The 26,734-nt window shown below is 46.4% G+C and overlaps 1 protein-coding gene across 1 annotated transcript in view; it reads right to left on the reverse strand.

Moving 5' to 3' along the window:
* RHPN2 (rhophilin Rho GTPase binding protein 2) overlaps positions 1–26,734 on the reverse strand; it is a 59,530-nt gene that overhangs the window by 18,869 nt on the left and 13,927 nt on the right. Inside the window, exons 3-6 of the mRNA XM_027044934.2 lie at positions 13,181–13,309; positions 10,364–10,439; positions 2,148–2,225; positions 1,652–1,776 (exon numbers count right to left, since the gene is read on the reverse strand). Of these exons, the coding sequence (XP_026900735.1) occupies positions 1,652–1,776; positions 2,148–2,225; positions 10,364–10,439; positions 13,181–13,309 (408 nt within the window). The remainder of the gene's footprint in view (positions 1–1,651; positions 1,777–2,147; positions 2,226–10,363; positions 10,440–13,180; positions 13,310–26,734) is intronic.

Consider the following 26,734-nt stretch of genomic DNA (forward strand, 5'->3'; position numbering starts at 1 on the left):
TGTATTTCTTGAATGAAACTCAAAAACACACATGCAATGAAGCATTCGTTTCCAAGCAAGACAACGGGTCTGATCTCACACAAGATCAGGTGCCCACAATCTCACACAAGAGAAAGGCTTCTCCACCAAGATGTCCTTCCATAAGTGAATGGATAAATAAACTGTGGCACAACAATACAGTGGGATATCACTGAGCAATAAAAAGAAATGAGTTATCGAGCCGTGAGAAGGCATGCAGGAAACTTGAATGCGTATTTCTAAGTGAAAGGAAGCCAATCTGAAAAAGGGTTACATACTGTACGAGTCCAACTATCTGACAATCTGGAAAAGGCAAACAATGGAGACAGAAAGAATCAGCAGGGTTGTGGGGGAAGGGGAGGGATAAACGATGGAACAGAGAATTGTAAGGGGGTGAAACTACTCTGCATCATAGTACAACGTGGATACGTGTCCTTCTACATGTATCAAAACCCATGAAATGCCTCCCGCCAAGAGTGAGCCCCAATGTAAACTACGGACTTTGGGTGGTAATGGGAGAGCCCGGGCATGTGTGGGGGGCAGAGGGTATATGGGAAATTCTCTTTTTAAAAAAAAAGAATTAACATTTATTTATTTTTGAGAGACAGAGGGAGACAGAGAATGAGCAGGGGAGGGGCAGAGAGAGAAGGAGACACAGAATCTGAAGCAGGCTCCAGGCTCTGAGCTGTCAGCACAGAGCCCGGCACGGGGATCAAACTCACAAACTGCGAGATCGTGACCTGAGCCGAAGTCGGATGCTTAACGGACTGAGCCACCCAGGCTCCCCGAAATCTCTCACTTTTGCTGTGAACGTAAAACCATTCTAAAAAATAAGGTGTATTAAAAAAATACAGGTCTTCTCCTAAATGTAACACAGCCGTTACTAACCCCTCATAATTCTTCCTCAAGTCTAAAAGACTGGGGATGTGTTTTAAAGTTCACGTGTCAACCAGGAGATAGATGTGGAGCTTCCTCCTAATTCAACACGGAGGAGAAACACTTTCAGCCTTTTCACTGTGAGTAGGCAGCTAAGGCATCTTTAGCAAAAGTCATCCGCCTGATCATTCAAAAGGACAGCATCACTAATCACCAGCTGTGGTGAAATGCGGCTCTGAACATGCCCCGTAGCTCTTGGCATTTCCTCCCCTTTCGCCCATGCTAAGTACGCTCAGTGAAGAGGTACAGCATCTCCAAAGTAGTTAAACGACACTACCCTTCGAAAACACCAACTCTCGAGAAGAATCAAAAGTTCTGCTCAGGGTTTTAAGAGCCGATCTATTTCTGTTTGCTGCCTTTGTCGTTGGGACAAAACCTGATCCCCACCCCCTGCCCCATCTGGAACAAGAATCTTGCTTCTTGTTAGTTCCACCTCAGAGCCCCGGTGTTCCCCCAACAATAAAATGAGCACGAGAAAATGCCTCTTCTGCTCGGCTCACTTGTTCTGAGAAGCAAGAAGCCACGGTCTGTTGGAGCCCCCTCCCCTTGGGTCCCCTTCATAAATAAACACCGGTTTATCTCCACGTCTCCAGGCTCTCCTGTATAAATGGGACCGCTTGAAAGAGGGGGCTGTGGTTGCAGAGGAGCCCCTGGGGTGCTGATGGGGAAGACAGCAGCAGGGACCCCGGGCACCTACCACGTAAACAAGAGCCCCATCTGTCGGGTGGGCGGGAAGAATCGGCTCTCCACAAATCCCAGCTGGATGAAGTAACTCATCAGCAGTTCGACACCGGCCTCATCCCGGCTGGGCGTCCGGCAGGCCTGAAAGGAGAGGAGCCACGGATGGCGGGGGGGGCAGGTGAGGACACAGTCGATGCCTGCCTCCCCTTGCCCCTCCCCCCCCCGCTTTCTGGAAGATGTCGCACATAACCGCGTCTATGGAGCCCGGGACCCAGTGCTGCTATCGTGAGCGCTAGGAGTGGTGGCAAAGGGCTGGCATGAACTCAGGAGTCCCGGAATCCAGACCCAGACGTGCCAGTGGGCGTGTCTGTCCCCTCCTGTGCCGGGTTGAACAGATGGCTCCCGGAGCACCTCCCTATCACCTCCAACCAGGAGCGACTCTCTAAGACTTTAAGGACATTCTGAAGACTCCAGTGGCCATCCTCCCCTCCCTGCTGCACGCAAAACTGTACCTGTCTCAGGTCCATCAGATCTGCTATTTCGTCTTCATAGAGGTAGCTGTCCTCACTGTAATGCTCCAGGATAAAATCCTGCAAGAGAAAGGAGATGAACCACTGTAAGGTGACATTCGAAACCATAAATAGGTATACAGGAATGTCTAATGTGCTCTCCCCCCCTTTAAAAATCCATGTAGAATTCATAACAACATGTATATTTAAAGTTCCTTTTGTCGCTTCAGTAAAAAAGAAAGTTGAAATTATTTTTATTTTAAAATGTCTTTGCAGGCGTGCCTGGTTGACTCAGTCGGTAGGGCATCCGACTCTTAATCCTGGGGTCATGAGTTCGAGCCCCACGTCGGGCATGGTGCCTACTGAACACAAACAAACAAACAACTAAAATGTCTTCGCAGGACAGTTAAGTGACCACATAAGTACTACACGTTGAGCAATTCTGGCAAACGTCACAGATACTGCAGGGCTCAGATGTTCGGAGCACAGGGGCTTCCTGGCGAAGGAAACTCCTGGCGAGGCACTGTTATGAGGATGCTACCTTGGGGTCTACGATGGGAGCCTTTGGGAGAGCAGTTTTGGGCATTCCACAAATGAAGCACCCGAAGGAGACCCCCTAACCCGGTCCACAGTCCAGCGTTTGATGACCGACCCGTGGGTTCATTCAGTCACACAACTCACACTGATGCGTACCCGCTACGTGCCAGGCACCGTCCATAGTGTCTGGGCTACATCAGCAAACAAAACAAAGACCTTTCCCCGTGGAGTTTATGTTCTCACAAGGGGGCACAGGCAATAAGTAACAGGCACCACAAACAAGTAAATGACATCATATATTAGAAGATGGCAAGCATTACAGGGAAAAGATAAAAACGGGGTAAGGGGGAGGAGAGTGGCTTCTTGCATAACATCTGCCATGAGCGTTGGCTCTCCCTGGCTATAAAAAAAAGTTGAGTGACACCGGTCAGTTATGTTTTCTCAAGTGTCTGTGAGTACAGTCAATTTACACAATTTCTACATTAAAGCACCTCCTTTTTGTACGTTCAGTGCATATCCACACGCACACACACCCACACACCGTCTTACAAACGTGGGATTCTGTTGAGTGAATATACAAATTTGCTGTGCTTTTCTCTTTGAATTGGCAACGTGCCAAACGTCTTCATATACCACAAGATACTCTGCAACATGACTTCTTTTTTTTTTTTTTTTTAACGTTTATTTATTTTTGAGACAGAGAGAGACAGAGCATGAACAGGGGAGGGGCAGAGAGAGAGGGAGACACAGAATGTGAAACGGGCTCCAGGCTCTGAGCTGTCAGCACAGAGCCCGACGCGGAGCTCAAACTCACGGACTGTGAGATCATGACCTGAGCCGAAGTCGGACGCTTAACCGACCGAGCCACCCAGATGCCCTGCAACATGACTTCTAATAGTTATACAGTCCTCCAATGTAATCACTGTACAACTCATTTACTGAACAAATAAACCGAGCACCTACTATGTGCTAGCCAATAAGTATCATATTCTTAACTTCCTCTCGTTAGACACTGAAGTCATTTGTAAACCTCTGTGATTAAAGATAGCACTATGACAGTCTCCCTCCCGCACACCTCTTGTTAGCTCCTCAGCATACATTTTGAAATGTCTTGCTGGGTCCAGGGATATGCAGAAGCTCCTTGTTTTTCTTTTCTTGTTTTTTTTTCTTTAATTTTTTTTAATGTTTATTTATTTTTGAAAGAGAGAGAAAGAGAGAGAGACACAGCATGAGCAGGGGAGGGGCAGAGAGATCAGGGAGACACAGGAGAATCTGAAGCAGGCTCCAGGCTCTGAGCTGTCAGCACAGAGCCTGACGTGGGGCTCAAACTCATGACTGTAAGGTCATGTGACCTGAGCCAAACTTGGATGCACAGCCGACTGAGCCACCCAGGCACCTGCTCCTTCTGTTTTTCAATTTGGTCTTTCTTACCTAAGTTTTCCTTTCAATGTATGAAATCTGTCACAGATTTTTTTTTTTACAACTTAAAGTGCTGATATTTGGAATCGGCTCCTCTCCTAATGTAATGACCATTTGTAAAATTTGAAAGGATTCTCCACCATAATTATGTTATTAGTGATGATCAGTATGGCAAAAATGATCTGGATGTCTCCGATGACATCTCTGAAAACACTGTTCGGGTCACCACTCGAGATGCTCAGGGCTGAGAAAAACTGCATCCTTTTCAGAACAGCACACTGTTCTGTCAACTTCTTCTTCTTTTTTAATTAATTAATTAATTTATTTTGAAAGAAAGAGAAAACGAGCAAGCAGGGGAGGGGCAGAGAGACAGGGAGAGAGAGAATCCCAGACAGGCTCTGCGCTGTTAGCACAGAGCCCAATGTGGGGCTCAAATTCACAAACCGTGAGATCATGACCTGAGCCGAAACCAAGAATCAGACGCTTAACCAACTGAGCCACCCGGGTGCCCCAACTTCTGCTACGGATGCTGGCAAAAATTTTCTTTTTCTTTTTTAAATGTTTATTTATTTTTGAGAGAGAGAGAGAGAGAGAGAGAGAGAGAGAGAGAGAGACTGCGCACGCGCACATACGCGAATGGGAGGAGGGACAGAGAGAGAGGGAGAGAGAGAGAATCCCAAGCAGGGCTCGATCCCACAAACTCTGAGATCACGACCTGAGCTGAAACTAAGAGCCAGATGTTCAACTGACAGAGCCACCCAGGTGTCCCATGGCAAAAATGTTCTTAAAATTAGGAGAGAAATTACAAACTTTACGTTAACCTCACAGAAGTCAAAGAGAGTTTTGGTAAATTCTAAATGCATTCCTAGGTGAGATTAAATTTACTAAGTAGAAGAAAAAATATCTAGGGGCACCTGTGGGTCTCATTCAGTTGATTTCGGCTCAGGTCATGATCCCAGAGTCATGGGATGGAGCCCCGTGTCAGGCACTGCACTAAGTGTGGAGCCTGCTTAAGATTCTCTCTCCCTCTGTCTCTTCCCCTTCCCCCTTCTGTCCCTCTCCCCCACACGCTCTCTAAAAAAAAAGGGGGGGGGGCGCCTGGGTGGCTCAGTCGGTTAAGCCTCTGACTTTGGCTCAGGTCATGATCTCACGCCTGGTGGGTTCGAGCCCCACATCAGGCTCTGAGCTGTCAGCACAGCTGAAAGCCTGCTTCACATTCTGTCTCCCTCTCCCTCTGCCCCTTCTCCACTCCCACTCTGTCTCTCTCTTAAAAATAAATAAACATTTTAACAAAAAAATTTTTTTAAATCTGGCTGGAACCCACTGTAAACATCAGGGATAAGACAGGATTATATAACATCATTCTATTTATATAACATAATTCTGAAAGTTAACAAATAAAGACAAATATTAGAAAGGAAAAAACAATTTTTTTTTCCAAAATAATGCCTTATTTACAAAACCTAGAGCTTCAACTGAAAAACTCCTAAACTAGCAGGCATCCAGTGAAAGGGACAAAAAGTTACTATGTATAAATCCTTTCTAATACAAGCCATAACCTGTTAGAAAAAATGTAACAGGGAAACCATATCTTCCCAACTGTACCAGATCAAGAAAAGTACAATATTCCCAGGGATAAAATTTTGCCCACCCCCTTACCCACCTCCCCTCTGGGAACCATGTGTTTGTTCTCTATTAAGAGTCTGGGTTTTTTGTTTGTCTTTTTTCGTTTGTTTCTTAAATTCCACATATGAATGAAATCATATGGTATTTGTGTTTCTCTGACTTACTTCACGTAGCATTATATTCTCCAAATGCACCCATGTTGTTGCAAATGGCAAGCATTAAATCATTTTTTAAAATCAGACAGACATGGTCTCTGCCCCTGTAAAACTCGCTATTTGTTGACATCAACAATTAGAAATATTTGGTTCATAGATGAAAATGTGCAAGATTGTAAAGATACAATTTTGTCCTAATTAAGCTATGAATCTAAATGAAGTTTCAATCAAAACCCAAAAGTGCTATTTTGGGGAAACTTGACAAAACATGGGAGTAAAAATGTGGAAGAAAAGCCAAGAACATTTGGAAGAGCATAGTTAATAAAAGAGGCTTGCTCTAAGTGCTGTTAAAACACACAGGGATTAAACTGTGAGCAATGGATAGACAATGAAACCAGGCATGGATCAGAAACAGAGGGAAGGAGATTCGAGAATCAGGTGTATAACAGAAGCCAGCGTTCCACAGGAGTGGGAAAGGCTGGAGCAGCCAGCAGGTCCAGACGGGAAGGAAGTGGCATGGCACACACAGACTGCAGGCCGATGTGAATTGAAGCAAAGGGCTAATACAGGGGTGTGGGCAGGGTTAAGGGAAACCGCAGGGATGGTGTGGAACCTCCAGGGCCATTGGAACCGCAGAGCTAAAGGGTCAGGGTAGGGAAGGAGCTCTGGAAACCCAGAGAGGTGGCTGGCTACCTGAGGTAGGCACCCAAAGCCACCAGGACCTTCCCTCTGGGAATGAAAAAAAGGAGGCCGGCTGAAGGAGCCTGGAGAATAAATGCCCGAACTTCTCAGTGCTCCTCCTATCCTCTCCGGTGCTCCTCCCCCCCCCCCCCCCAGCCACAGGCAACAAGAAGCCACAGAGCAGGAGCCTGTTGTGGCCTCCCAGGCACAGAGCAGGACTGAGAAGGGTGGATGGGGGGGGGGGGGGGCGGGCATGGGGAGAAACAGACACCATCCAGCACCACAGATGGCTTCTTCACAGAGTTCAGGGGAAACTGACTACCCATTTGGTTTAAATAAAAAGCTACAGCCCTATACCTCATTTTTTACTCCCAAAGTAATTCCGAATAGATTAAAGATATGATGTGAAAACATTTAAACAAGACACTGGAGGAAACAATGGCAAAATATTTAGGCCATCTTGGCGTGGAGGGTGCTTTCCGAACACGCTATCAAGGCGGAACTGTAAAGGGAAGGGCTGGTAAGTTCATCGACATAAAATCCTACAGGCAGAAATATATATGTTATATTTTTTAAGCTGGTTATTGCTTGGATGACAAAAGTTAAATTAAGGAGAGAATGTACTGAGAGAAACATTTGCAATATATATAAAACCAAGGGTTAATATCCTTCATATGTAAAAGATCTCTTGTAAGAAATAAAAGCACACTGGAAAAGCAGACAAAGGGCAGCAACAGTTGATTTGAAAGGGAAAGTGTAAAGGGAAAATAAACATACAGGAGAGGCGCCTGGGTGGTTCAAACGGTTAAACGTCCAACCCTTGATGTCCGCTCCGGTCATGATCTCGCGGTTCATGAGTTTGAGCCCGACATTGGGCTCTGTGCTAGTAAGTGCAGAACTGCTTGGGACTCTGTCTCTTCTTCTCTCTGCCCCTCCCCCGCCTGTGCATGCTCTCTCTCTCTCAAAATAAATAAACTCAAAACAAAACAAAACAAACCAAAAAACAGAAAACCCAACCCCAAACCATACACGCATTCAACTCAAGTACCGACCTGAGAAATGTAAACTGTAATAAGTTCTTATTTTGCCCGATTTCACAAAGATCACAAAGATGGCATAAAAAAATAAAAATGGTGAACGCTGCCCAGGGTGACCTAAAGTGCAGGAAGATAAGCAGTCACGCACAGTCGGTAGGAGTGTAAGGCAGGACCGCTTCGGGTGGGTAAGTGGGTAATACGGATCTCCCACCGACCAAATCCGTATCTAAAAATCTGTCCAAAGAGAACATCCGGTGAAGTGTGCAAATGCTCAGTGCAGAGCCGCTGACAACAGCGAGCATTTGGAAGCTGCCTGAAGAATGAGATTAATAGCCACCTTGCCTTCTATAAGCAGACACCACGTGAAGTCATGACGGAGGGGAGTAGGGGGAGTCACACACCTTCATGAGTCAGGCCCCTGACCGGAGGAACAGCCCCCGTGTCCAAAGATTAAGTGCTGAGCAGGTTACCAAGCTCAGTGGGGACACGGCGGGGTAGGGCTGGGAGGGATCTTTCCATGCCTTGGATTTTTCTGAATGTTCTGCAGCACTGTTTTTAATAAACATAAATAAATAAATAAATAAATAAAGCTATATTTAGAGGCCAAAAACAAAAAACAAAAAACAAAAAAACAAACACCACCCAAAACAAACAACTTGAATTCTCTGGAAAGGGAATTTATTTTGATGGTGTCTTCAAATGAGGCCATTTGGAAGCCCACGTATTTAAAAATAGAACGAAATCACACCGTGAAGTTTTACTGGCCATTAAACGCCCCACGGATACACAGGGAGGTACAAGGCGGCCCGCACTTTGAACTGCCCTCATTAAGTCGGCCCAAGTGCTTCTGCAGCACCTGTCTGTGTGAGTCTCAGGGACAAATGTGGAAAGGAGAAAACAGAACGTCCCCAAATGTTCTCATTCTTGTATGCCTGACATTTGAAGAGTCCCTTTGAGGTTAAAATGACATGGTTGGAAGCCTCAGCTGAATAGCAGTTGGCCATGGCCACATGTGATTTTTTTTCCCCCCACTGAGTTTAATGTGGGATTCAGCACGTGACATGGTTGGATCCTCACAGATTCCATAAAATCCCCAAGTGTCTCCAAGAGTCTCCTTCTAAAATGCCTGTGCCCTTGCCACCCTGGATCCAAGCAACAAACTAAATCTTAAAGAAACTATTCCACAAAGGCACCCAAACACATTTCCACAGACATAAAGATTGTCTTGAGTCTCACAGACGTGTGACAAGTGTCCCATCTAGTTCAGGTGGCCTCTACATAGCTGACATAAAGCTGCAGCTCCTGGGTTGTTTTCTAGCCAGAAAATCAAACCTTGGGTGATCCTGAGTCTTGTACGGCTACCAATGTCCCTTCTCAAACGCCAAAATAAACCCCAAATTGACAGGGACCAGGACCTGGGTATAAACAAGGGAGCAGTCAACAAGGCCCTAAGTGAAAGAGCTTAAGTCAGGAGACTTACGGTCTCTGCTCCAGAATGGAGGTCAAGTGCAGAAGCTCTTGAAGCATTAACCAATTGCTTTTAAAAGGACACATTTCATAGTGCCCAAAATGCATATGATCATTTTTTCTTTCCTAAATTGAAAGTAGTCCAAGATGAGCCAACTAACAAGAGTTACTATGAAAAGAAATGCAACACTCAGCAGTATTTTTCACAATGCTGGGGTTAACTGCCCTCCACCATGCCTGCGTTGGAGAGCTCAGAGACAGGCGCTACCTTCCACCCCATTTCCCCTTTCTCCTCCTAAATGAACGTTGGGGGTGATTCATTAAAACTCAGAGTGATGGAGCCAGGGAGGGGAGGAAGAGGAGGGCGTTCCAGACATGGGAGGCCTCTCTTGGCCCTGGACAGGGGTAAGGCAGCTCTGGGGGCCTCTGTCAAAGCACCTGTTCCACTTCCCACCTGAAATCTCCACTGAGCCACAGACCTGGAACTCAAGACCTGTAACATCACCAGCATCCAGCACAGCGATAGGCACAGATGGGCCTACAGGTAACAGCTGCTTACCAGGGACCCCCACAATTAAGAGGAGGCCAGGTACTGTGTGTGTGTGTATGTGTGTGTGTGGGGGGGGGGGGGGAGTTTAAGCTGTTACTTTTTAAAAAGAAGGGGAAGAAATTTTTTTAAAGGGAGAGAGATTGGAAGGAAGAAAGAAAGAGAAGATGCAGCTGGATCCCCAGTAATTCGATAGAGGGAAAAAAACCCATAAATTCTAGCTATTCAAGGTGGATTGGTATGTAGATACAGGGATGCATAGATGGACAAACATGTCATAAAAGCAAAATGTTCATCTAGGTAGTGAGTATACGCGGATTCACTGCCAAATTCTTTCAGTTTTTCTAGAAGTTTAGAAATTTCCAGAATAAAACGTTGGGGGGAAATTTAGCTGTTCTCCATAAATTTCATAACCAATTTAGGCCATGTTTAAGAAAAAATACAGGATACAATTTTTAAATTCCAAAGCACATCCTCCATGGACCCTCTGTGGCTTGGCCTCCTGGGGAGGGTAGGCCCAGGTTTCTAACTCGCCTTCCCGGGGCCCCGAGCCTCGGAGGGAACCAGAGACAGCCGGAGGACACAGGAGAACAGCACAGCATTCTCTGGCTTGCTGAAGGGGTCTGGAGGCATCCTGCAGAAATCAACTAACACTTGGCCCACTGAGCCTACGGCCACTTGCAAGGGATACACAACTTCTAGTTTTTCTTTGTAAACATTGAGTCAAGTGCCCATGGCTTTGAGATTTACCTTGAGAACGACTGAGAAGTCAACATCCTTGGTTTCCTTCAGACCAAGCGGAATCAGGGGGATGGTAAATGCCTCCCTAGAAGGAACACAGCAAGGTATATGAACATCCCGGTCCCGGGTGCTATGCACCCAGCAGCCCAGCTCAGGGCCCACCACGTGGGTCCCCATGCTGGTCCAGCTCAGGGCCCCACCACATCCCCATGCCAGTTCATACTCCATAAAGATGACTCTGATCACATACCTGTCTCTGGTCTAAACCCAATCCCAGCGGCCTGTGACTTCTGCACTACCCAGCCTAACACACGGGGGCCTACCATTTTGACCTGTTCCTTCAGTGACTATGCTGGGGACCTCCTGTGTGGCAGGTCTGTGCCTGATGCAGGCACTGCTCCCGACCTGGGCGTACCACCCTGCCAATCAATGCACCTCCTCCATCAGCTCCCAACCCCTCCCTTCTCCTCCTCCTTTCCTCGCCAGGGCAGGTCCCACCTGGACACTTAAGAGCCTCCTCTGATGGGGAGAATCCCTCTAGGGTCCCATCACCTGCATGGGGAAAGCCTTGAGGGCAAGGGCCCTTTCTGACACCGAAGTACACCCAGCTCCAGGCCCAGGGTCACACCCTGGTCGGCTGCCTGCCCCCCACAGTACTCCCCCACAAGTGACCACTCAGTTTCCCCATAGGTCGCCCTGGGAGTGTGCCCTGAACCTACATTCTGAGGGACAGGGACAGAGCCAAAAGGGAGTGTAGGGGGCTCGGGCTGTGTTTTGCAAACAGAGATTTAGCTCCCTGACCTGTAACCAGAGACCTCCTGGGGCCGCTCAGCCCAGCTGGGGAAAAGGCCAGGAATGCATGGTAGGGTGAGTGGACAATGCAGCTGTAAGCTGAAACTGCCTCTGTGGCTGAGGGGAAACCACCGGCTGTGTTAAAAGCAGGTGGGATCCCACCGTGGGGGTGCCTGGCTTCCTCAAAGCCCACTGGGAAAGCCAGACCCTGCTGGACGGGGGTTGTGGATGGGCCATGCCTCTGTCCTCTGGGCCCCAACGCCCTCCTACCCTCACCCCACTAGGCCTGGAGGCGAGGGCTGTGCTCCCCATGACCTCCCCGGAGCAGCCAGGGCACCCCAGTCCCAACCTTGTGCTAACGTAACTTTCTCCATGACCTCCAGCCTCCTCGTGTTTTCTCCTCTGCCCAGCGAGACTGTTTCTTCCTGTTCTGCCTCGCAGAAATGTTTAAAGATCAATGGCGCTAAGAAAGAAACAATCTGCTTTAAAAACAGGAAGGGGGGGGGCGCCTGGGTGGCGCAGTCGGTTAAGCGTCCGACTTCAGCCAGGTCACGATCTCGCGGTCCGGGAGTTCGAGCCCCGCATCAGGCTCTGGGCTGATGGCTCAGAGCCTGGAGCCTGTTTCCGATTCTGTGTCTCCCTCTCTCTCTGCCCCTCCCCCGTTCATGCTCTGTCTCTCTCTCTCTGTCCCAAAAATAAATAAACGTTGAAAAAAAAATTAAAAAAAAAAAAAAGAAAAGAAAACAGGAAGGGGGCGGGTGCAAATGCAAGGCGTCCTTGTGACACCTGCACTCTCTCCCCACTCCCTGATGGCACAGGGAAACAACTGGCCGCTGTAGAGCCACACTGTAATCACACAGGGGCCTTAAGTGCCTGTCTCTGTGGGATACATCCCTGCGGTCTGGTACCGCAGGCAGGAATATGAAACATCCCTACGTTTATCAGCCCAGTTTGGCCCTGCCCTCCTTACTCAGGGAACGTCGACCTTTGGGCAAAACACTGGAATTTAATACCACAGCATAGGCTGGGAGAAGCCTCTCATCTGCTGCTGTGGTTAGGTGCTCAAACCCACACGGGGGCCCACAGGTGACCGAGCCAGGGCTCCGGACGTCACAGAAGGAAGAACAGAGGGTTCACACACTAATGCCTTCCCTCTGGTTCTGAAAAACACCCACATACCACACAGAGGACTGGGGACAGTCAGGAAAAGCACATTCCAAAGGTGACCCAAGGTTCCCAAATGCCATCCTTTTGTTAATCCACATACTATTTTCTGACTGAGATTCCCCGGGCGCTCGCCTGCCTTTTGAGAAGCCTCATGTCCCCGCACAGCTCCTCAAGGTTATTTTTCCTCCAAGATGGACATGTCTTTCAAAGGTAGCTCACCTTGGGGAGACGTTCTGAGCTTTTTCTGAGGTCTGCCCCTCAATACTACACCTCCCACAAACACTCCCTAGGGGGAGGCTCCTGAATTAGGTCGTTCATCTCTCAAGTATTTAACGGGGCACATTTCTGAAGTCTCTCAGTTGCCATGCCAACTCACCTGGGTCCCCTAATCTTTGATGTAAGTGATCCCTGTCAAGCAGTTTGTCTGTTTTTGCATCCTACCAATGGAACGACCCAGGCAGGCCCTGTGTGGGGTGAAGAGGCTGAGAGGGAGGAGGGCAGGGTGGCCCCACCTGGTGGGCTGGCTCTCCAGGCCAACCACAGAAGTGCCTCCGGGCCATCTTTATGGCAGAGCCATGTGAGAGATGCTGTCTCTTCATCTGGACCCAGTCACAGCTCTCCCATAAAACTATGTCCCAAGGGTCCTAGGACAATTGAATGCCTTTCTGTCCCACTCTCCAGGCATTTCCAACAAACTCCATAGGCTCGTCCCTGTGACTCCTGCATCACGCTCAAACCTCAAACTGATCAATCCCTCTCTTCCCAAAGTGGGGTCTGCCACACCCTTGGGTCTATCTGGGCACCATCCCTGTTGCAGCACGTTCTAAGGCTCAGAAAGTATCTGGAAGAATCAGTGCCCCCACTTACTCTGTGCTCTGATAGACTCCCACTGAGATGTTGAGCCCCTCCAGCTCTTCCTTGAGCATCTGTAGATCTGAGTTCACGAAGCTCAGTTCCAGGCGCACCTGCTCCCGCACCTTCTGGTTCGTAGCTGCTCTGTTAGAAGAGAAGAGGGAGGAAAGTGCCTTCAGCCCAAGTGCCCCACTGCCGAGTGAGCAGACCTCCCAAACCCCATAGGGACGTCCTGAGGGTTCACTTGCAGATGTGAGCACCAGATGTGATCAGATAAGAGGTCTCAGAGATGCTCAGCACCTGGCCCATCCTGAGCCACACCTGCCAGTAAATGGATCTGGGACATCGATGATAAACTGAGCTGCCAGACATGAGTCTTAAGACATCCCTGTGGAGAATCAGCTTTGAGAAGAGAAAAAAGAACTGCTCCCAGCCACTCATAAAAGACCATAAACTACCCCCTTGAAAGGAAATGGCTAAGATAACCTTTCCCAGCTCATTCTATGAGGTCTTGTTTTACCCGGACCCAAAACCAGAGAAAGACACCACAGGAAAACAAAACAACAGACTGATATCCTACATGAATATATATGCAAAAATCCTCAACAAAATATTAGCAAACCGAACCTAGCAACGTATAACAACAATTATATACCATAACCAAGTGGGATTTATCCCAGGATTGCAAGGTTGGTTTAAAAAAAATTTTTTTTTTTACATTTATTTATATTTTGAGAGACACAGAGAGAGCACAAGTTGGGGAGGGGCAGAGAGAAAAGGAGACACAGAATCCAAAGCAGGCTCCAGGCTCAGAGCTGTCAGCACAGAGCCTGACGCGGGGCTCAAACTCACAAACCGTGAGATGATGACCTGAGCCGAAGTCGGACGCTTAACCGACTGAGCCACCCAGGCGCCCCTGCAAGGTTGGTTTACTATCTGAAAATCAATTAATGTAACATACTATAATAATAGGCTATAGGATAAAAAACACATGGTCATCTCAACAGATGCAGAAAAAAAAAAAAAGGCATGTGATAAAGTCTAACACAGATTCATGATAAAAATTCTCACCAAACCAGGAATAAAAGAAAATTTACAAAACTTGATAAAGGGCATCTATGAAAAAAACAAAGCTAATATCATACTTAGTGGTGAAAGATGTGCTTTCTCAATTAGATCAGGAACAAGGCAACAGTGTTCGCTTTTGCCACTTCTAATCACTACTCTACTGGAGGCTCAAGCCAGCGGCAATAGGTAAATAAAGAAATTAAAGGCCTCTGGATTGGAAGGGAAGAAGGAAAACTGTCTTTACTCACAGATGACATAATCGTGTATATAGAAAATCCCAAGGCATTCACAAAATACTAGAACTAATACATTCGGCAAGGTCACAGCATACAATTCAATATGCAAAAATCAATTCTATCGCTACATACCAGCAGTGAGCACTCTTACGACGAAGTTCAGAAAACAATTTTATTCACATTAGCATCAAAAAGTAAAAATACTTTGGAATAAATTTCACAAAAGAAGCGTAAGATCTGTGCCCTGAAAACCACAAAGCAGTGCATATTAATTGGAGAGACACCGTGTTTATGGATTGGAAGATTCACTATCGTCAAGATGTCAAATCTCCCTAATTGATCTATCAATTCAATGCAGTTCCAATCAAAACCCCAAGAGCTGAGGCGCCTGGCTGGGTCAGCTGGTTAAGCATCCGACTCTTGATTTCAGCTCACATCATGATCTCACAGTTCGTGAGACTCAGTTCTGTATCAGGCTCTGCGCTGAACCTGGAGTGCGTGTAGAATTCTCTCTCCCTCTCCCTCTGCCCCTCCCCTGCAAGTGCGCTCGCTCTCTCTCTCTCTCTCTCTCTCTCTCTCTCAAAAAACAAAAACAAAACCCATAAGCTTTTTAGTAGACATTGACAAGCTGATCTTAAAATGTATATGGAAATGCAAAGGACCTAAGAGCCAAAGAAGAACAAAGTTGGAGGATTTATGCTATAGGATTTTAAAACTTACTATAAATCCACAGCAATCAAGATAATGTAGCAGTGGCATAAAGCTAGGCAATGGAACAGAATAGAATCCAGAAATAAATCCTTACATTTATGGTCAATTGATTTTGACAAAGATGACAAGACATTTCAAGGGAGAAAAGACAGTCTTTTCAACAAAATAGTGCTGAAGCAATTGGACATCCTTAGGTATGTCCGTGTCCCCGAGACCACCCCCACATTCAGGGATTCACTAGAAGGACTCACAGGACTCAATAGAGTTGTACTCAAGGCTGTGATTTATTACAGCAAAAGGGAAAGGTGCATGGGGTAAGGTCTGGAGGCACAGGCTGCTAAGAGTCCTCTCTCCCAGGATTCTCACAAAAGACACACTTAATTCCTCCGGCAGAGTTTTGACAACACGTGTGAAATGCTGTCTACTAAGGAAGCTCATTTGAGACATAGTGCCCCAGGTTTTTTACCAGGGACTGGTCAGGTAGGCACTTCTGTCTAGCATGTTCCAAAATTCCAGACTCCCAGAAGGAAAGCAGGTATTCAGCAGAAACAACACTGTTTGTGCAAACAGCTCAGGCACAGTGAACCATTCTTATCAGTTCTGGAAACGGTGGGAACTATCCTGAAATTAAGTCTGCAGACACCGGCCAAGGGACAACCTTGCAAACAGGCTTTCTAAGGATAGCTGTCTCAGGCCTGCTCTGATAACTCTTTTCGGCACAATCAGCAAAAAATAAACCTTAATCTAAATCTTATACCATACATAAATATTAAGTCCAAATGGATCAGAGACTTCAATATAAAAGCCAAAACTCTACTACCTCTAGAAGAAAATACAGGGGCACCTGGGTGGCTCAGTCGGTTGGCCGTCCGACCTTGGCTCAGGTCATGATCTTATAGGTCGTGAGTTTGAACCAGGCACCAGGTTCTATGCTAACAGCTCAGAGGCTGGACCCTGCTTCAGATTCTGTGTCTCCCTCTCTCTCTGCCCCTTCCCCGCTCATGCTCTGTCTCTCTGTCTCAAAAATAAATACACATTAAAAAAATTTAAAAATATATATACATATAGAAGGAAATCTTTATGACCTTGGGCCGGGCAATGTGTACTTAGCTATACACCAAAAGCACAAACCATAAAAGAAGAAATCGAATTGGACTCTCTGAAATTTAAAAACTTCTGTGCTTCAGAAACCAAAAAAAAAAAAAACCAAAAAACAAAAAACGCAAGCCGTAGCCTAGAAGAAAATATTTGCAAATTATATATCTAATAAAAATTCATATCAGATACATTAAGAGTTTCTCAAGTAATGAAAAGACAATACAATTTTTTTAATGGGCAAAGATTTTTTTTAATGAAGGAATAATTGACAAACATCTTAATTTCAGGTATAAAACATAATAATTCAATATTTATATATATTGCAAAATGATCATCACAAACAATATTTGTCAGCATAGTTACAGGTTTTTTTGTGTGTGATAAGACCTTTTAATATTCACTCTCTTAGCAACTTTAAAATATTCAATACGTTATTCTTTTTTGAGAGGCAGACAGAGCATGAGTGGGGGAGAGGCAGAAAGGTGGGGGGGGTGGAGAGAGAGGATCCCAAGCAGGCTCTGCACCATCAGTGCAGAGCCCAACAGGGAGCTCGAACCCATAAACCATGAGATCATGACCCAAGCCGAAATCAAGAGTCAGGCGCTCAACCAACTGAGCCATCCAGGTGCCCCTGCAATACAGTATTATTAACTATAGTCACTATGCTGTACATTACATCCCCATGACTTATTTTATCACTGAAAGTTTGTGCCTCTTGACACCCTTTACCGATTTCACCTATCTCCCAATCCCCAACTCAAGCAACATTCCATCTGTTCTCTGTCTCCATGAGCCTTCTTTTTTTTTCAATAGAGATTCCACATGTACGTGAGCTCATATGGTATTTCCCTGTATGACTTATTTCACTTAGCACAATGCCCTTGAGGTCCGTCCATATTGTCATAAAGGTTAAGATTTTGTGCTTCTTGATGGTCAAATAGTATTACATGGTGTGTGTATATATACCACGTCTTCTTCATCCATTCATCCATTGGTGGACACTGAGGTTGTTTCTGTATCTTGGCTATTACAAATAAGACTGCAATGAACATGGGGGTGCAGATATCTTTTTGAGTTAGTGATTTTGCTCTCCTCACATAAATACTCAGAAGCAGAATGGCTGGATCACATGGTAGTTCTATTTTTAATTTCTTTAAGGGAACTCCATACTCTTTTCCATAATGGCCGCACCAATTTATATTCCCACCAACAGTGAATGAGGGTTCCCTTTTCTCCATGTCCTCACCAACACTTGTTATATATTCTCTTTTTGATAATAGCCGTTCTAACAGGTGTGAGATCTCATCGTGGTGTTGATTTGCCTTTCCCTGATAATTAGTGATGTGGAGCGTCTTTTCATGCATCTGTTGGCCACTTGTATATCTTCTTTACAAAAATGTCTATTCAGGTCCTCTGCCCATTTTATAACCGGACTGTTTGTTTTTGTGCTGTTGAATTTACGAGTTCTTTCTATATTGTGGACATTAACCCCTTATCAGATGTACGAATTACAAATACTTTCTCCTATTTAGTAGGTTGCCTTTTCATTCTGTTGATGGTTTCCTTGCTGTGCAAAAGCTCTGTAGTTTGATGTAGCCCCACTTGTTTTTTGCTTTTGCTGCCTCTGCTCCTGGTGTCAAACGCAAAAAATCACCTCCATGATCAATGTCAAGGCTCACTTCCTATGTTTTCTCCTAGGAATGTTATGGTTTCAGGTCTTATATGCAAGTGTTTCCATTCTGAGTTAGTTCTTGTGCACGGTGTAAGACAGCGGTCCAGTTTTATCTTTTGCACGTGGCTGTCCAGTTTCCCCATCGCTAAGGGACTATCCTTTCCCTATTGTATATTCTTGCCTCCTTTGTCATAAGTTAATTGACCATATATGCGTGGATTTATTTCTGCACTCTACTCTGTTTCATTCATCTATGTGTCTGTTTTTACACCGGTACCATACTGTTTTGATTACTACAGCTTTGTGATATAGTTTGAAATCAGGAAGCGTGATGCCTCGAGCTTTGTTCTTCTTTCTCAAGACTGCTTTAACTATTCTGGCTCTTTTGTGGTTCCAAAGTTTTAGAATTGTTTTATCTATTTCTGAAGAGTGCCATTGCAATTTTCATAGGGACTGTAGCAAATTTGTAGATTGCTTTGGCTGTATGGACGTTTTAACAATACTAATTCTTCCAATCCATGAGCCTGGAATGTCTTTCCATTTATTTGTACCTTCAACTTCTGTCATCGGGGCTATAGTTTCTAGTGAACAGGTTCACTTCTTTTGTTAAACTTATTCCTAGGTATTGTGTTATTTTGGATGCAATTGTGAGTGGAATTGTTTTATTTTCTCTTTCTGGTAATTTGTTATTAATGTATAGAAATACAACAGATTTCTGTATATTGATTTTGTAGCCTGCAACTTTCTGAATTCATAAAATGTACAGAAGATCTGAATACACATTTTATTAAAGAATATATACGATGGCTAATAAACACACAAAAAGATGCTGAATGTCATCAGACAATATAGGGAAATACACATTAAAACCAGGATGAGATACCAATACACGACTTGACTGGCTCTGATGAAAAAGAAACAATAAGAAGCATTGGTGAGGATGCAGAGAAACAGGAGCCCTCATACACTGCTGAATGTAAATGACACAGCCACCTTGGAACAAACAGCTGGGGAGTTTCTAACAATGACAAACATAAACTTACCATACAACTGCATATTCCACTGCTAGGAGTCTATGAGAGAAATGAGAATTTATGTCCCAACCAAAAGCCAGATAGCCAAAAAGAGAGAAAAATCCAGGTATCCATCCATTAACTGGCAAGTGAATAAGCAAAATGTGACACATCCATAGAATGGAATGGTTTAAGTGATATGAAGGAATGAACTTTACCCAAGTCTTCAAAGCAGAAGTTTGGACACTTCCTGGAAGACTTTACAAGTGCATTTTACAGATGAGGAATCACTGCAAAACTAACAGTTAACAACCAAGTACTGAGCCAGGCCTTGCTGAGTACGTTCCCACGAGCCATCCTGGCAAGTCCTTGGTCATTCCTCAGACCAGCTACTAGAACTTCCTCATTTCATACATGGGGACACCCGAGGTCCATCAGCCAAGAGCTCCAGCCAGCCAGCGAGACAGTACCGGGTCACCTTCCCCTCCCCAGCTGATGAAAATCCAGCCACCTGTCTTGTGCTTGCTTTGCTCACCTGCTGTCTTTCCTCCAGAAAATAAAATGCTAAACCATTTCCCCTATAGTCTGCCCTCTCCACTGGGGTTCTTCCTGCCTTGTCACATATTTGAGCCCATCAGTGTCTCTCCATGATGTATTTATATGTTTTCTCTCCCTTCCTTCACCAAACTCCTGCTTTTTTTTTTAAATGTTTTTATTTATTTTTGCAGGAGAGAGAGACAGAGCATGAGCAGGGGAGAAGCAGAGAGAGAGGGAGACATAGAATTTGAAGCAGGCTCCAGGCTCTAAGCTGTCAGCACAGAGCCCGATGTGGGCTCGAACTCACGAACTGTGAGATCATGACCTGAGCCAAAGTCAGACGCTTAACCGACTGAGCCACCCAGGCGCCCCACCAAACTCCTGCTTCTTGAACCCACACGCTTATGTCACACCTCCTCAGAAAAAGCCATGCTTGACCCTGGCAGTAGATATGATGACACTGGTGCTTTTACTGCTCCTGCTTGGTAAGCCTTCACACGTACACGTCTGAGCTCCCCAGCTGGGCAATGAGATATTGGAAGCTCAGTTCGGTGAAGAGCATTGGTGTGGGAATTCTGAGGGGGTTGGAGGGGGTGAAGCATGATTACCAGTAAGAAACACATTTTGTACACAACACAGTAGATCCATACACAAATATACTCTCTAAAACAAAAGTCGCACAAACCAAACCATTCATGTGATGCACACCAATTATTCTATTCTAATAGCTTACTTTTTTAAAAAAACAGCAATATTTGCAACTCTCCAATTCTGAATCTCTGACTGCAACTGGGTGCCCAACACTTCAATTCAGTTCAGTTCCTCCAGGTTAAAGGCTCAATGCCACAAGACTGCCACCATGTCAGGTGCCAGCCACAAGGTTTGTAGGGGGAGGGGCGCCCGTACTTGTGACCAACCAGCTACAAATCAAGGGTTCCCACAACACCCTTCTATGATAATTCACCAGAATGACTCAGAAAACTCAGGAAAACACTTTACTTACATTTACTGTGGTTTATTTTAAAGGACACAGCATAAGAGCAGTCAGATGGAACAGACCCATAGGCCAAGGAGGCGTGAGCAGCTTCCACGCCTTCTCCAGGCACGCCACCCTCCTGGCACCTTGATGTGTTCGCCAATCTGGAGGCTCACAAACCTCACTGTGGAGGGGTTTCATCACTTCATTATGTGGGCACAGCTGAATAAATCATTGGCCATCGGTAACTGAATCCAATTTTCAACCCCTTTCCCTTCCCCAGAAGTTCAGGGGTAGGGACTAACGCTCTAATCGGATTTGGTCTTTCTGGTAAACAGACTGTATCTTGAAGGCTCCCTTCCCCCATCGGGAGTCACCTCATTAACATACAGAAGACAGGAGATTCCAAGAGTTTTAGGAGCTCTGTGCCAGGAACGAGGCACAGAGACCAAATATATATATATATATATATATATATATGTACGTATATGTATACGTATTTTTTTTTAATTTTTTTTAACGTTTTTTATTTATTTTTGAGACAGGGAGAGACAGAGCATGAACAGGGGAGGGTCAGAGAGAGAGGGAGACACAGAATCTGAAACAGGCTTCAGGCTCTGTGCTGGAGTGAGATCATGACCTGAGCCAAAGTCGGCGCTTAACCGACTGAGCCACCCCCAGGCGCCCCTATACATATTTTTTTTTAAGTAGGCTGTATGCCCAATGTGGGGCTTGAACTCACAACCCCGAGATCAAGAATCAGTCATGCTCTACAAACTGAGCCAGCTAGACACCTCCCCCAACAAATACCTATTTTTTATAACACTACAGCAACCCAATGACTGGATTTCATTACACACCATGGGTCACAATCTGCCGCTTGTAAAACCTGTACTACAAAGATGTTTCTGAGAACGTGACTGATTCACGAGCTGATAATGTCCACAAGGACACAAGGAAAGAAATCCTCCCAACCCTTGGTATTGGGAACGGCTTCTTTGTAGCAACTGGTTTGCCTCTGGCTGAACCAACGGGTATGAGAAGCCTTCCAAGTCACATTCCCTCTCCATGCTGCCTGCAGGAAGCTCACAGACAAACTGTGGCCCATGTCTACCAAAGGATATAGGAGTTATAAAGGAAAACAAGACCCCGGCCTTCTAGTTCTTTCCGTTTCACCTGGAAACTGGCATTGTCTCTTCTGAAAAAAATGGCAGAATAAAGACCACTCTCGAGAAGAAATGGGGGGTGGGGCTGGTCCTCTGCAACAGAGTGGATCCAACTTAAATATAACAATTTTCACACTAAGGTCCTTGCCCACATACCTGCAGGACCCCCAAACAGGCCAACTCTGGATTTTTCTTCCTCTATATATTGATTTGCCCCTTCTCTTCCCTCTTGATTTGGCAATTTGAGATGTAGGATGCAACAAATCGGCAAGCTGCTCCTTGGACGTGGACCTCTGTGTGGGTCACTCTGGACAAAGTTGTTGGCCAAATAGGGCCTCAGAGTCAGTTTCCACAATGCTACCTTTGGGTACAACGATGAATAGGAAACTGACCCTCGAGTGTGAGGTGCTTCTAGTGCAGATAATGATTTTTCACTGGTGGAAGGGGGTTTCTCAAATCAGGTAAATCCACTGAACATGGTGTATGTGCCCAGGCTGGGGGAATAGTCTGGGTTAACATACAAAAATGGAACCAGCTGGCTCAAATTAGGAATTAAAACCAGGGCCCGTCTCCTCAACACTGATGCTCTGCACCTGGGCTACCTTCCACTTCTATGGAAGAACATGGCTTTTTTTCGCACCTTTCCCTTGGGTGCAAACTTCCTCCAAGAACCTTGTGGTCTGGTAACTGATGTTACAACTGAAAGAGGCCTTGGGGGGGGCCTTGGTGGCTCAATCAGTTGAGCGACTCTTGATTTTGGCTCAGGTCATGACCCCAGGGTCATGGGATCATGCCCTGCATCAGGCTCTGCACTGAGTGTGGAGCCTGCTTAAGATTCTGTCTCTCTCTCTCTCCCTGCCCCTTTCACCCACTCTCTCTCTCATAAACAAACAAACAAACAAACAAACAAACCAACCAAAAGAGCACTTGAGGCCAACCAGGATGAAGCAAAAGTGTGCTTCGGCCCAGGTCCCCCACGGCTTCCCTCAGGCCCGGACCACCAGGGAAAGGCCCCTTCCCTTGGATGTTTCATCAAGAGCATGCACATGTTCCAAAAGTCAAGAACGAGAAGGTGTCTCACTGCCTCTCTCTGAGTGATGAACCCAACAAGTGTGAACAGGGAAGGAAGGCCATATTCAAATTATTTCCTAAGGCTACTGACTACATCCATGCATTCTCCTCTGTCTGAATTTGGAGCTGCCGAGACCTTTTCCACCCTAAGAAGCCCCCACATGATGATGGCTTGTGTCTCCGCTCCAAATCCAAAATTTCTTCAACGTCCCGTGTTTTGTCTTAAAGCTGCATGTGAATTTTGAATGTTGACCCCATGAAACTCCATTTACTTTAGTGGAACTTTTTTCTGTCCTATCTTTCAGTAAAACGGTCCCCTCAGGAACAGGCATGTTGACAAGCACCAAGACCTGCACCAGCTTCGGAGACCTTATTGAAACGGTCTGACCTTAATCCATCTGTCCCCAAATCCTGCAAGTACCACCTGGCGGCCCCATGTGGCCACCCAGCTAAGGCGGCAGATCAGCCGGTCTGGCAGGACATCTGTTCCCAGCATAGGAAGGCAGGCCTCAGGATTGCTGCGAGCCCTAAAGGTCATGGGGGGTTCACACACCCCACTGCACATACACCAGCCTCTATCAGAACCGACCGTGTGAGCGGTCACTAACCTCAAGTTATGCTCATTACCGCTGAGGCGGCCCCTGGTCACCTCTGCCCAGCACGTCATGACCCTCCGGTCCAGGGGTTGCAAACTGGAGGTCCAGGGACTAGTTCATTTGGTTCTCAGGGTGTGATTTTTTCCCCTTTTGAACTATGTGCCAATATTTAAAAACTCAAATATCAGAAGATTAAAAAAAAGAAAAATAAAAAGGAGAGAAAAAGATCAGATCTCTATCTTCTGGAAAAAAACCAAAAAACCGAAGGTCCGGCAATCCTGGCTGCGCCCCCACGATGAGGCAAACTGCACGTGGTCCCTCTGGAGAGAGTATGCGCTCTGTACTTCCCCACTGTCCCCACCATTCCCTACTGCCCCCCAGCACCAGGTCTGGCCCCCTCCACTCTTTCCTGAGCCGGCCTGGCCTCTGTAAGCCTCACAGGGGGCCAGTCCTGCTCTAGTCCAAAGCTCCCAGTACAAGAGGGCAATCTAAACCCCAAAGATGTTAAATGACCCGCCCTCGTTCAAAGGCCCAGTTAGTTAAAGCTAAACCATGTGGCAAGTTGCTTTTAATGTTACAAAGACCATCTCTGTTTCAGAGAAACAACATCACATTTCTACCCCAGCTTTTCTCCAGGGAGGGCAGGGTTCTAAGAAAAGAGAGAGAATATTGTCCTTGCTTAGCCTGGAAAAGTACCTTTAAAATATCTGCTATCTTCCTAATCAAACCTCAGGAAGCTCATGGACTCTAGGCCGATACGGCTCAGAGGAGGAGGAGGGAGACCTTGAAGGGGTAGAAAGCCTGGCTCCTGCCAGGGCCTGCCCAGCGTTGCAGCCCCCTACCAATGCGGCTAAACCACTGGGACCCTTGCCTTCCTGCATTTTGGGGGACGCTTTCCCAAAGGCCACCCCACCCAGTTCCAACTGCTCGATCTTTATCTGAGGTCTACGGAGGGACATCCGGGAACCTGAAAACAGGTGCACAGGATAGTGGGGCTCAATTTATGACTTAAACTACCCCTTGTTGGCAGGGAGAGCCACCTAATCAGACACCCAGGCCACCTAATCAGACACCCAGGGACAGCCACGGGGCCAGAGCTGGACTCGGCTGAACGCCTTATTTGTTTTTGGGAAACCGTTGGTGCCAACCAAGTCAGATTAATAAATACCTTTAGGGTTCCCTCTCCCAACAGTCTCCAGAAAGGGCCACTCTGAACTTTTAGGTCAGGTCACTTCGAAAATCATTAACAACCCCACCCTACCCCCACCCTGCCAGCTCAACAAATGCTAACTTGACAATGAGCTTGAACCACTGGGTCTCAGAGGCTGTTTGCTGGTGTCATTAAAAGAGCAAGACAGACCAAAAAACAAAACAAACAAACAAAAAAAACTACCCTGGTTTGTGCCTTAGAAACGCCAAGGCTCCTGTTCAGAGAGGGCCTCCCTGACTGGCCTGTTTCTAAGGCTACACCACACTGTCAACCTCTAGCCCATTTCCTTTTCATCGACACCCTAGAAAGCATCACCTCTGACATGACTGGACTTGTTTGCTGTTAGGAAGGTCCCCCCCACAAGAGATTAAGCATCTTGAAAGCAGGGATTCGTTTGCACTGCCAGCAGCCTTCTCCTCTTGCACCTCAAACAGTGCTGCTACTTCCTAGGCACTCAAGAAATTCACTTCCTGGGTGAATGACAGGCCAATCAACTATAGTCTGCTCCTGGGGAGCCACAGACTCAAGGCTGCCTGCCTGCCCCCCAGAGCCACAGGGCTGGCCTCTCAGAAGTGTCAACCAAAACCCGTAGCCACAAATCACACCAGGGGGAAGGTGCCTACACCCTTCCCGGCACAGCAAGCCCAGCCCATGGCCTACACTCCTGAATCAGAGCCCCTCCTGAGCTGTGCCGGCCACTACACTGCAGACCTGATGGTCCCCAGGTCCAGATTTCTCTGGGGACAGGGACATTGCCAGACATTTTAAAAGATGAAATGTTGGGGCACCTGGGTGGCTCAGTTGGTTAAATGTCTGGCTCTTGATTTTGGCTCAGGTCACGATCTCATAGTTTCATGAGTTTGAGCACAGAGTCTGCTTGAGATTCTCTCTCTCTGTCTCTCTCTCTCTCTGCCCCTCCCCCACTTGCACTCTTTCTCAAAAATAGGTAATAAATTTTAAAAAGTTTAAAAATAATAAAATAAAATACAAGGTGAAATGTTGTGGGGCGCCTGGCTGGCTCAGTCAGTGGAGCATGCGACTCTTGATCTCAGGGTCATGAATTCGAGTCCCACGCTGGGTGTAGAGAGTACTTAAAAATAAGTAAATAAACTGGGGCACTTGGGTGGCTCAGTCGGTTGGGCCTCTGACCTTGGCTCAGGTCATGATCTCACAGTTGGTGAGTTCGAGCCCCACGTCGGGCTCTGTGCTGACAGCTCAGAGGCTGGAGCCTGCTTCGGATTCTGTGTGTCTCTCTCTCTCTTGCTCTGTGCCCCTTCCCTGCTTATGCTCTGTCTCTCTGTCTCTCTCTCTCTCTCAAAAATAAATAAAAATTTTTAAAAAAAGAGAGAAAAAATAAGTAAATAAACTTAAAAAAAGAAAAAAAGGTGAAATGTTGTAAGTTTCCTAGTCTCCTCCGGTAACAATTTAGCTTCCACCCTGCTACAGAAGTAGCTGGAGGAGAGGTTCCCGGAAGCCTGGCCACCCCAGGACTTGCGTTCTCTGCTAGTCCACGAGTATCAATGCCTACACGAGGCACAACACTATTGCTCCCGAGTCAGCGGCAGGTTCAGGTGGTTGGTGATACTATCTTCTGGGCCTTTGTAGGATTTCACACGAAAAATGAATAAAAGTAATTCATGTCCTTCATAAAAGAACACCCAAACACTGGAGGCAGGAACATTACGGGTAAGAGTCACCTCCACCCCATCCCTGGGCTTGATCCCAAGAGGCAACTCTAACGGCTTCTTTCTTCATACTTTCTGGAAAAAGCCTGTGCGTGCACAAAAGCGAACATACAAACCCTTTAAAATACACATATAGGGCACCTTCCTTTTCCCTCACCTAGTAGCTCAGACAGCTTTCCTAGGGAGCAAATACAGATGGATTCTGAAAGTTTACCCTAAGTTCATGATCAGAAACCCTCCTCCTGTCTTTCCTGGGTGCTCAGGTGAGCAGCCTGTGTGGAGGAGATGATCATGCCGCTTGTACATATCTGTGACCATCAGACTACTGCAGCTCTGTTGTGAACACCTGGTTTGGTGTATTTGTCTTTCCCAATAGCCTCTGGGCTCCCAAAGGCCTCCAACAGTGCAGGTGACCCATTGGGAACACCCATTATCCACATCCCTGCCAGGTTTCCAAGCTCCAGGTCCCTACAAGCGCCCTGCATCTCTCTCTGAGTCTCCAGGGGGCACCTGTCTCACTTGGCCAGGCA

Source organism: Acinonyx jubatus, chromosome E2 (genome assembly GCF_027475565.1).
Source record: "Acinonyx jubatus isolate Ajub_Pintada_27869175 chromosome E2, VMU_Ajub_asm_v1.0, whole genome shotgun sequence".
Classification (NCBI taxonomy): Eukaryota; Metazoa; Chordata; class Mammalia; order Carnivora; family Felidae; genus Acinonyx; species Acinonyx jubatus.